We start from the raw sequence: 12,820 nt of genomic DNA on the forward strand, positions 1-12,820 counted from the left end.
CGTTAATACTCACTGCTCTCTCTCTCTCTCTCTATCCACCTCAGGGAGCAAAGATTGCTTTTCCTAATTGCCCGGCTTAGTCCTCCCCCTACCCTCCCGCTAAATCTCCATTGCTCTGCCCTCATAGAATAATTAGAGCATTTGTCAGTTAATGATATGGCTTGAGATATGGTGCATTAAATCTCTTTGTTGCAGGTGAGATTATATAAAATCTGCTCTGTTGACCTTGGCACTTGATCATCCTGACTCTTCTTCACTGGATTCCATGATATCTGTAAAGCAGAAAGAGCATCTTTTACTGTGGTGACTCATATGATTCATGGCCAAAGTATGTTATAGTTAAAGACTTATTGCTTTATACAACACCGTTATAGATTGCTGAGAACATCTTGCAGTTCTTCACAGCTTGCTTTTTACTGGCTTTTACAGTGTTTGTCCATCTTCCTTCTTAAACAGATTTTCCTTCGAAGTATCTGGTGATTAAGAAATCGCATTAGGATGCAAGAGTATACATGGGGACTTTAAAATACAGTATGTAGATTTTATTTACATATGTGACCCTGGACCACAAAACCAGTAGCATGGGTATATTTGCAGCAATAGACAACAATACATTGTATAGGCCAAATTAACGATTTTTCCTTTATGCCAAAAATCATTAGAATATTAAGTAAAGATCATGTTCCATGAAGATATTTTGTAAATTTCCTACCGTAAATATATCAAAACTTAATCTTTGATTAGTAATATGCATTGTTAAGAACTTGGACAACTTTAAATTTTTTTGCACCCTCGGATTCCAGATTTTCAAATAGTTGTATCTCGGCCAAATATTGTCCAGTCCTAACAAACCATACATCAATGGAAAGCTGATGAATAAATCTCAATTTCAAAAAAATCTTATGACTGGTTTTGTGGTCCAGGGTCACATATTTGATGTATGCATGTAATCACACCATTAGTTTTAACTTTCAGTTGTGTGTAACAGACTGTTTGTAAAGAGGAGGAGGGATATTTATCCGCTCAATTACTGGGGATCAGCTCTGACGAGGCTGGGTAAAAATACTCCGACATGCTGTTTTGGCTCAGCAGGTAGTGAGAACCCAGGTTTCATGCAGTAAACAGGTCACCTACAGTTTGATTCCAAGTAGATTTCATGTATATTACATTACACACACATTTGATTGAGTAATGTTAACTCATCACTTTTGGTGGTTTAGCTTATCAGGCTACTTTGGTGATAGCCTGCTGTTGGCTTGATTAGCATTAGAGAAGGAGGGGGAGGTTTTATAAAGTGGGTTTAGCAGACAGAGTGTGGGAGAGTCTATGTGTATAAGAGAGAGATAGCAAGGAAAGTGCATAAAGCATGATAAGTATCATTTCAGAATCATTTGCAAGGTTGTTCTTAATAACAGCCACACACTTTCTATGACAATCAGACATCAAAAACTAAAGTATATATAAGGCCCAAAAAATAAAATTTTGTCATTAATTATTACCCTCATGTCATTCCAAAGCCATGAGACCTTCACTCATCTTCAGAACACAAATGAAGATATTTTTGATGAAATCCGAGAGCTTTCTGATTTGGCATAGACAGCAACGCAACTGACACGTTCAAGGCTCAGAAAGGTAGTAAGGACATTGTAAAAATAGTCCATGTGACATCAGTGGTTCAACCATAATGTTATGAAGCCACAAGAATGTTGAATAATTGTTGTAATTGTGTGGTTTCCACTGTAACATGTAGAATAAGATGCAGACACACTATGGCTATGGCTGGTTGAGGCCTAAGGAGCCTTACAATGAGTTTAAGCCCAGAGACACAACATCTCTCAGACTTGTTAGCAAAACAGGCTGTGATGACTCACGCACCCCTGCAGCACAACTGAAAAATCAAGGCTGTTATTGAAAATTTGGAGAGTTATTGAATTAGCTTTTCTTAACTGTTTAACCACAGGGCAGCAATAGCAGAAAGAGGGACATTTGCGAACTCAGGTTTTTGGGTTTGTATTAGGCATGAACATGTTAAATCAACTCAAACACTTAAAGTAAAAAGTCCACTTCCAAAACGAAGATTCACATATAATGTACTCACCCCCTTGTCATCCAAGATGTTCATGTCTTTCTTTCTTCAGTCGTAAAGAAATTGTGTTGTTTGAGGAAAATGTTTCAGCATTTTTGTCCATATAATGCACTGATATGGTGCCACGATTTTGAACTTTCAAAATATAGTTTAAATGCAGCTTCAAACGATCCCAAATGGGGTTGTAAATCCCAGCTGAGAAAGAAGGGTCTTATGTAGCGTAACGATTGGTTATTTTCATAAAAATAATACAATTTATATACTTTTTAATGTCAAACGCTCATCTTGTCTTACTCTGCCTGGACTGTTTTTGTTTCTGGTTCATGACAGTTAGGGTATGTCAAAAAATGTCCTATCTCATGTTCTCCCTCAACTTCAAAATCGCCCTATATCGCTGTTCTACCTTTTTTGTTAAGGGTGTTTGATCTTTGCATGTTCACTTTGCAAGACTGTGTCAGTACTTTTGCAGTGATGGAGGATGATTTTGAAATGATTTTTGAAGTTGAGGGCGAAAATATGATTGGAGTTTTTTGACATACCCTAACTGTTTTAAGCCAGAATACACAGAGTTCAGGGAGAGTAAGACATAACAAGTGTTTGAGATTAAAAAAGTATTTAAATTGTATTTTTTTTATGAAAATAACCAATCGTTTTGCTAGATAACACCCTTCTCCCTTGGCTGGGATTGTTTACAACCACATTTGGGATCTTTAAAGCTGCATTTAAACTTCATTTTGGAAGTTCAAAATCGGGGCACCATATCAGTCCATTATATGGAGAACAATGCTGAAATGTTTTCCTCAGAAAACACAATTTCTTTATGACTGAAGAAAGAAAGACATGAACATCTTGGATGACAAGGGGGTGAGTACATTATATGTGAATCTTTGTTTTGGAAGTGGACTTCTCCTTTAAGTACATAGGGCAATGATTTCAATGTGAATTGTTGGTGATCTACGCATCAGACGAACATCTTTGGCATCCCACTCACTAGCCAACTTAACAGGGGAAAAAAAAACACTCAGAAAGCATGTCTTGCTGATTACCATTATTATTTTAATAAGCATCTATGCATTTACCTTGACCTCATGTAGTTTTGCTGTCGGATGAATTAGTCCAAAAGGTACCACTGAAAATTATACTATAACATGCTAAATTATAAATGACACTTCTATTTGACATAGCAGTCAAATAGTCATAACAGTTTATGATCAGTCATTGCTGTTAATTCTAAATACATGAGTACCTATGTCTATCTGTTTTAAATCTTAGTTTTTATTTTTGTACCCAACCAGTTGGACTAGTACTGGATTCATATATTCCTAAAGCTTTAAATCTGAACACCTGCCACTTTTGCTTGAGCATCGAAATGTTTACAAATTTCAGCCACAAGTCACAATAAGAGCCAGTTGCTCCCTCTAGTGTTCATTTATGATCAGCAACAGTTTAATTTACCAGTTCTGTACATTTGTTAGTTTATACTTAAATTTACTCATCTTACAGTAGGGTCTTTTCATATTTTGTCAGTGGTTTTTAAACGGTCCGATTAACAAAAAATAAACAGTTTCTGTGTAAAATCCATTAAACTGTTAATGTTCATTTATAGATTATTCATTGTTCACACTATTATTATTATTATTATTTTGTTTTTTTTTTCAAATTGTAATGCATATAAATTAACATTAATTTAGAGAACTTATCCACATGTTATTACATGTTAAAAGTGTATGTAAAAAATTAACATACTTAGCTTAACACTAAAGGCTGTAAAAGTATTGTTAATTAGGTTTATAATACCTAATACAAGAACAAAAACGCTGGAAGCATGGAATATTTATCTGCAATCTGTTGAAAACTAGTCTAAAATTCATTATATCGTTTGCCAAAGATTAAGAGCTTTACGATCAACAGCTACATGTTCAACGACTCAGGTATTTTCTAAACAAACAGGAGAAAGAGAACGTATCTGAGAAAATAAGAATCCGTTAGATTGGGTGAGAATATTTCTAAAACTTGGTTCTGGATTGAGCCTTGTGACATCTGGCGCCATCTTCGGGAAAGTTGACGTAATGAAATGACAAAACCAGAGGTGTCCAATATTTGTCTACAGCCAAAGGCATACTTCAAAAGGGGTTTCCTGTTCTACCACCACAGTAATCATTCATACTATTTAGTGACATTTAAATAAATTTACCTTACGTTTAAAATTCATTTACGAACGTGTGCTAAGTTAATGTACTCTATCGCTTTAAATCATACTATTGTGAATATTTTACTGTCCACATCAAATATGACTGCAGGCGCTTGAGAGATACACAAGAATGTGGCTTTGGCCAATCACAGCGTAGAATATGATTACTGACAAACTGTTCATCCAATCAAATTCAACAGTGGGCGGGGTTTGCGTGAAGTTCGGGATAGTGAACTACACTCAGTTTGCCTTACTCGACTTCACGACAGGATAATGATAGGCAACGAAACCGTTGATTAATTCACTCGCGTGAATGCAAATAAAGCAGCGGATAAAGTGTCACGTTTTTTAGAAACATAAAAAAACCTTACTTCTGCGTCCGACGAAGGAATATATGGTTATACTCACGTCCATTCGACCAGTTAAACTGTTAAAATTGGGGAGTTTTCCACGCAAAATGTTTATTGCCCGACGACGGTTCCTTTGCGCGTGTACAGCTTCATCTGAACAAATCGGTCTTATGGATACTAGAAGATGTGAAAGAAATGTTCTTGTTTTATAATGTGTCCCGGAGTCTATTGAATAACTGGCTGACGTGGGGATCACGCAGGGGGGCTGGCCGAAAAAGGAGAGACACAGGCGGGCAGAGGGGCTGCGCCGCCGCGCGTCTGGGATTACAGTAAACACAATTTGTTTCTTCAGTATCCTAATAGGCTTTGATGAGATAATGCAATCGCAGGCATATAAAACGCGAAGGAAACTATGTAGTTTGTATTTGTGTAGGGGTTCTAAGACGCCCGGACTGACCACTGCCTATAAGTTTATGGATGTTTACGTCAGTAAATGATTTGGAAGTTTGTAAAGTTTGTGAAGGCCATCAACCACTGCTGTATGAACTTTGTTTTTACTATCTGATGCATTTTATGAGTGCTGTCTAAGATGGTTGAGAACAGATGCTTTGTTCAGAGAGAGGAGGTTTACCGCTGGTTCTCCGTGTTGAGTTCGGCGCAGAGGGCTGAGTTCCTTTGCGGCCTTTTGGACCTCTGCGTTCCCATTGAGCTGCGCTTCCTCGGTTCATGCTTGGAAGACCTAGCCCGAAAAGACTACCACTCTCTGAGGGATGCAGAAATCAAAGCCAACAACCCGGCTGACCTCGCTAACCTGACCAACATCACGGATGAGATCGTGAGGAGTAAGCTGCTCGTCTCTCTCGCTCTCCTCAGCTCGGACAACCGCGTAGCGGCGGGAGTTTTGTTTCGGACCCTCACACACATAGACACCATCATTAATAACTACGGACTTCAGCTTAACGATGGCCAGACGGGAGAGCAGTTTTTACTCCTCTTCACCATGGCTTCGAACCATCCCGCCTTTAGTTTTCATCAAAAGCAGGTGCTGAGGCAAGAGTTGACACAGATCCAGGAGATCCTACAGGTGACAGTTGGTGAGGCGTCGCCGACGTCACACGGGGGCGGGGCCAGCGCTGCTGCTCTCCCAAACGTGAGCGCGACCCCGACCTTCTCTTCCTACATCACAACATCCACCTTCAACTCCTGCCAGGCCGGATGTCCGTGCTGCAAGGTGGGAAGCATGTTTTTTATTTTATTTTCTAATTTGAATCAAAATCATAACTGCGTCTTCTGATGAAAATGTCAGACTTCTCTCTGATGACATATGTAGGTCTTCTCCAATCACTTATTCCACTTAAACCCCGCCCCTCGTGTTGATTCTCTTTTGAGTGCAGCGCCCACATCGCAAAATCCAATAGAGTGTTTTTACAACGGGTCATAAATCACCCATATTGGCGCCACTGAACCGAACGAAACTCTTTTGGTTGATTATTGCTGCTGAAAACGGTCAATTATTGTCATGTTTGGACTGTACAAATCGTTCGGACCGGGAAAACCATTTGGAATACTATAGACTGCCAAAAGTTATAATAAATCAAGGAGAAGAGTTCAAAAACTGTCTGAGGAACAAAAGGCGTTTGTGGTTGGCCAAATTAAACCAGGATTTACTGGGCAAGAATCTTGACAACATTCGTGTTTGTTCTTATCATTTCCGGTCAGGTCGATGAAATATTAGGCTAACATCTTAATACTGTTTTTACGTATCTTTACCACCTATTAACTTTAGTTTGTCAAACTTGCGCCCTTTCCTGCTTACTAAGTCCTTCTCTATATGATTTAGCTGCTTTCACACATTTTTCCCCCATGGTTTGATAGCATAAATTTGCAGAACAACGTATTCAGTAGTACATTAACCATGCAATCCATCTGTTATTTGCTACGTAAAAGTCTGTGTGCTACATTTCTTCTTTTTCTATATCTGTTAAATTTGGATATATTTTACAGTACAGGAAGAAAAGAACTGCCACTACTTCATTACAACTTCAAATTGGTTGGTTCTCAGCTAACAGGGATTGTTCTCAGAACTTTGGTTCTCCCCAAGATATGAACAGATGTTCTTGCAGGAATTTTAACGAAACGTTTGTTCAAAGATATCTGGTCTTTAAGTAAAATGCCAGCACAAAAACTTGTTCCATTAAAGTTCACACAGCCAAGAAAAAACCTTCATAAGACCTGGACAGTTTGAGAGCATTCAGAATGGGAACGTTAGCAAAACGGCCTTAAAACATATTTTTGTTAGCTGGGTTTTTAGGTAGTTAAAGAATGTCTTGGAACAAGATTAATGTGACTAATATTGACAAAAAATAATTTTTGAATTAACCATCCATTTAAGGTTGCAAACAAAGTTTGTGAAAGGATGCTAAATAATGTCAGTGTGGTTAATTTTGATATAGTCTATATAACCAACTTCTTACAGGACAGACAGTTTTATCCAAAACAGCATGGACTGTCCACTTAGAGCAACCGGGGGTTAAGTGTTTCTATTCAGCAATGCTGATGGCTCATAGATCTCCCCTTGTAGGGTTTGAACCCTCAACCTTTTGCTTACAAGCCTCAATCATTAAGCACTAGGCCATACACCCCGAGATATACAGGTCAGACCTGATTTATTCAACAGTATCTGTGAGGAGCACCAAGAGCAACAATAATAAACTGGGGTCATCTGGCACAGATAAGCAATTTAGCCATGAGCTCTCGCACCACTGAAGAGTGTTTACTATCTTTCTGAATCCGTTCCATACTCTCCTGGTGGCTCAGGAGTGATCTTAAAAAATCAATGCCTTTACTATGACATAAGACTTACACTTGCACTTGTTTAAACCCAGTGTGTAATACAATATTTCGAATGTATAATTATGTTGTAACTCAAAAATGTCAGCTTGGTGAGTCAACAAACATGCTTTGAAAACAGTGACAGAATCAGCAAGACATTTGTTCTTATAACAAAACCCTTTAATCATAGAATATGATATTGTGCAGCAGTTCTAGAATAAATAGATGTCAAAATGACATTATATGTGCTGACATGATGCACACACAGTTCTGAAGTATCACATAGCAGAGCTGCTATGTAATATCTATTTATTTGCTCTTAGCCGGTGTCATTCAACCCACTCCACAAAACTATGTATGACTTCATGACATTTTACGTCTTCTTGTTTGTGACATGTCGAAACAGGAATTAGGAATCGCACAGCAACTTCAGTGAAACTGAGGAATCACACTGCTTTATTTTGTAATTTGTATTGGGATTTGATAGACAAAACTCAAAAATACACTTTTTATCAATTTGGGAATGGAACCTGAATGGAAAACCTAAAGACCTAGCCTAAATCTGTGGGAAACGCACCCTTACTAGCTATCTACAACACCGGTCAAAAGTTAGGAATAATTATTTCTTTAAAATTTTTTTGAAAGACGTCAGACACGCCCACCAAGACTCACCAAAAAATACAATAAAAACAGTACTATTGTGAAATATTATTACAATTTATAAGAGCGGTTTTGTATTTGAATATAATTTAAAGAGCAGGTGTCATATGGTGTTTTAAAGTGTCCTAATATTGTGTTGGAGTACCCCAAAATATGTTTAAATGCGTCTAAGCTCATAAAACATTGTAATTTTCTCAGAATAAATGTTTATACATAGTCATTTGTCAATGATTTAGAAACGATTTGTTCAATCAGTTCTGAGCGTAAAGTCTGTAAACCCCTCCCTTCCATAAGCCTACTCTACTCTGATTGGTCAACTGGCTAAGCCTGTTGTGATTGGTACAGAGAGAAATACTTGAGCAAGTTAGCAAGCGCTGCCATCAGTGTTGCCAAGTCCATGGTTGTTTTTGATGTCCGAGGGTTGAAGTGACCCCAATAACGTCATATTTAGCCGCTGGAATGTGAATTTACCAGGGGAACCCTGACAAAAAAAAACATGTATTTTACACCCTGGAACGCGATCCTTAACGAGTGCTATTTTAAGGCTAGTTTTAAGTAGCAATTGGACTGGTTTTGTTGTGAAAACCTGGCAACCCTGGCTACCAGTGACAAAGTATGCACCTAAACAATAATATAGTGCTTCAATCCATTCTTAAAATATGACATAAAAACATTTGAACGCTTACGCAAGCGAATCGTGCCCACAGCTAAAGTTTAGCTTAAACCGTAAACACTTGACAAAACAATAACGATGGATACCTTAGCACAGTTAAATATCTTCATTTATACACCATTAATTGGCAGGTATGTGTGTGTGTTTTTTAAAGCCATGATTTAGCAATTACCGTAATTAAAATACTTACTTTGAGGGTCATGTGATGTCAGTTTCTGTAATGACTACCATAAAGGATCATTGTGCAGTTAAAACATAAAGCATAATCTTTATGTTACTGCACAAATTCAAAACACAGCAGTGCCAAAATGCAAGTCGACGAAATGCGATAACACTTCCTGATGTATGTTGAATCTTTTATTGGTGATTCCCTGTGTTGTCAGACATAAATGTCTCCATTGGGTGGTTATCTATACAGACGTGGTCTCATAACATACACACATGCTGCCGAAACGTGTGTTTGAGCGGGTGTAGTGGGAAAGTACCCGGTGAAGGCAGAGAAGGCGGTTCTATTTAGTGATTTGTTGGTTTTGGCTTTCATGAAGTGAAGCTCAGCACATTTCTCCATGCTTAAATCAGCCCTCTGTGTAACTCTCCTGTGATTCATCAGGAAGCACCGACTGCTCGCTTGCTCAAGAGGCCTTTACGCTAGCCTAAACATCAACAAAAACACATGCTATTTCGTCTCGAGCATGTTTTTGTCATGCTTTGATTGTAATCAGCAACATTTGTTTGAATTAAATTTCAGTTATTAAAGGCAACGTGGCATCCAAACTTGGACCATTTTAGCACTTTCCACTATCAAAGCATAATCAGAGTCAGGTTGTCGCCATATGTAAAGTTTGACAGGAATAAAAACGAGACTCTGTGGGGAAGAAGTGCAGTGTGATTAATGCATTGTACAGTAGTTTAAAGAGATAGTTCACTCAAAAATGCAAATTCTGTCATATATTACTCACAGTCATGTCGTTCCAAACTGTAAGACCTTCGTTCATCTTTTGAACACAAATTAAGATATTTTTGATGAAATCTAAGAGCTTTCTGACCCTGCATAGACAGCAACGTAACTACAACGTTCAAGGCCCAGAAAGGTAGTTAAGACATAAAATAGTCCATGTGACACCAGTGGTTTAACCATCATTTTATGAAGCTTCGAGAGTACTTTTTGTGCACACAAAAAAAAGGCAAATCCAGCGTTATGGATGTGACATACAAATGCTTAGAGAAGGTATGTGTTACCAATATACCAAACCATCTGTTTATATTGTAATAAATCCTTGTTGGTAGAGTATAAACATCAGAAAAATATCAGTCTATGCACAAGTTTTCTATGTTAAAAAAGGGAAATAATCATGCGTTATGGATGTGACAAAAACGGACAACAAACCAGACTTAATAATACCCAACAAATAGAGAAGTGATGGCTCTTTACAGAACATATAATTGTTACTTAATTTTAATTTAGTCTGTTGTCTATTTATGTGTCTATTTATGAGGAATATGTACAGTTGTGGATATGACAAGCCTGAAAATAGCACTTAGGAGACTTATCATGCACTAAAATTTTTTTAAAAACGCTTTAAAAACTTTAAGAGAGACCTCTTCGGTCTTCCCACACATGCCTCGTATACTCTTGTAAACGTGTCGAAGATTGAAATTGTTAAAGTAAAAAGTATTCATAAAATTACGGTTGAACCACTGATGTCACATGAACTATTTTAATGATGTCCTTACTAGAGCTGACATGAATCCTCGATTCAGTTTGAGTGCTCGGTTTAAAAATAATCTTTGACTGTTATTTGCCCGTGTTAAGTAACCAGCAAAATACCGGAAGTGGTGCATTCCATGGTATAATAACCCAATTTAAAAATCAAACATCTCAAACTCCATCTGCATATTACTGAGTTTGGATTTATTATAACATTAATCTGGAAACGCAACTTGTGGCATTTCATCAGATTTGTAATGTAAATAATTGTTTTTAATGTGCTAACTGTTCATCGTGACTTCAAAATAAAAGCTCAAACCCTCACTCGAAGTTTTCACATTTTGATGTGTCCACATATTGAAAATATTACAGTGCCTGCAGCATTTCTGTCTTAAAGAAATGGCCATATATTAAAGGTTAAGTGGATATTTGAATTAAATGTTGTTTAGTCAATATTAAACAAGGATTATTTCACACTGTAAAATGTAAAAACAATTGCCAGGCCGTTGGCACCCTCTATTTTTATAATTTTGTTATAAGGCATATTGTACATTAGCTCTATTGTTACTCTATACGTTATGCATTTTAACAGTTTTACTCAATATAACCATATGATTACTTGCTTTTGATAATTTATTTAAAGTAGTTATTATGGACTCATTGCAATTATATATGCATTTAATTAATGTTATAGGTATATAAGATATGCAGTTATCCGATTACTCGATTAATTGTCAGAATAATCAACCGATTACTTGATTACAAAAATAATCCTTAGTGACGGATCTAGTCCTTACTACCTTTCTGGGCCTTGAACGTGTCTGTTGCGTTGCTGTCTATGCAGGGTCAGAAAGCTCTCAGATTTCATCAAAAATATTTTAATTTTCAGCGCGATAGCCTTGTGGCCAGTGCGCCGACATACAACGCCATTGCGCCACTGGTGTCCCGAGTTCGAATCCCCACTCAAGGATCTTTCCGATCCCGTCCCGTCATGTGTGTATATATATATATATATATTTATATATATATATATATATATTTTTTTTTTTTTTTTTTTAAATTTATGTTCCCAAGACAAACAAAGGTCTTGGAACGACATGAGGGTGAGTAATTAATAACAGAATTTTAATTTTTGGGTGAACTATCCCTTTAAATTCAACGGCCATGTTTCAAGTTCCAGCCAGTTCCTGATGGATAAAATCAAGTTTCAAGTTTGACTGTTGTATTTTACCCTAAATTAAAGTATATCAGATTGTAAAAGTAAAATGAAAGCCATACTTCACTGACTTTAAACTAACACAGAAACATCAAAAACACCTATTCAGATAGTACTTAGAAATGAGGCTGATTCACTTTTCCCATCTTGCTCTTCTTTGTCTGCTAAGAATGGATTTAGCCAGCTGTACTTTTCCAAGGACTTATTTCCTTTGTGTTATGATCCACACTTAAGCTGAGTCTTCGACAGAAGGGCATGTTTTTCAAAGAGAGGAAGAGAGGAAAGGAGATTTGGCAGCGTGGGATGTGGATGTGGCAGCGGTGGACTGTACGGCAGTCCTAATTGGTTTCAGAGCTGGCTTTTACTAGCTGCTGTGCTTAGCATATGCGGTACCGGCCTCCTTTTGCTCCTCCTCTGTTTTAGCAAGCTGGAAGATGTAACCTCAGAGCAAAATGGAGGAGGAGCTTAAGTATTTAACTATTGAGTCTGCCAATCAGAACGGATTTTGAGATTGTAATCTGATTAATCAAAGCTAAAAAGGGAAGCGTTTGCTTTTGCATGTGTTTAATTTCTTAAATGTGCTGCTCAGAAGTAATGAAAAGTGACATAATGGCACATGTGTGTTGAGTTAGATTGATTACCCGGATGACTAATTATAGAAGAGTCATCTATTACCAGGAAGTCCATGACTCACATTTTATGCAAGTCTGAGACAGTTTTTTGTTTTATTGAACATGAAGATGTTACCAAATACAGTAACAAAACTGTTAAGTGATACATAGATTTCCTGTTGTTAGTCCAACTTTTTTGATGATTTGTTTGAATGTGTATTGAAGCTTCCTTCTGCCCCAGAGTAAAGAAAAGTTGAAGGATATTTCATGTAACAGTTGCAGCTTTGTCTTTTAATTGTGAATTTGTGTATTCATTTTTTAAAAATCAATACAGTTGAAGTCAAAAGTTTACATACACCTTGCAGAATCTGGAAAATGTTAATCATTTTACCAAAATAAGAGAGATCATACAAAATGCATGTTATTTTTTTATTTAGTAATGACCTGATTAAGATATTTCACATAAAAGATGTTTACGTGTAGTTCACAAGAG

The 12,820-nt window shown here is 37.1% G+C and overlaps 1 protein-coding gene and 1 long non-coding RNA gene across 3 annotated transcripts in view; one reads left to right on the forward strand and one right to left on the reverse strand.

Annotated features, from left to right (window-relative positions):
• Positions 1–51: 51 nt before the first annotated feature.
• Positions 52–4,831, reverse strand: LOC127156372 (uncharacterized). Its single transcript, XR_007825745.1, has 3 exons — positions 4,686–4,831; positions 367–473; positions 52–272 (listed from the first exon to the last, which is right to left on the reverse strand). It is a non-coding gene; the product is annotated as an uncharacterized LOC127156372 (long non-coding RNA).
• The window catches only part of zcchc14 (zinc finger, CCHC domain containing 14), a 41,161-nt gene continuing 31,331 nt past the window's right edge, over positions 2,991–12,820 (forward strand). For both annotated transcript variants that reach the window (XM_051099166.1, XM_051099167.1), the window contains exon 1: positions 2,991–5,858. In XM_051099166.1, the coding sequence (XP_050955123.1) occupies positions 5,217–5,858 (642 nt within the window). In that variant the 5' untranslated portion in view covers positions 2,991–5,216. The remainder of the gene's footprint in view (positions 5,859–12,820) is intronic.

The sequence above is a fragment of the Labeo rohita genome, chromosome 25 (assembly GCF_022985175.1).
Source record: "Labeo rohita strain BAU-BD-2019 chromosome 25, IGBB_LRoh.1.0, whole genome shotgun sequence".
Lineage (NCBI taxonomy): Eukaryota > Metazoa > Chordata > Actinopteri > Cypriniformes > Cyprinidae > Labeo > Labeo rohita.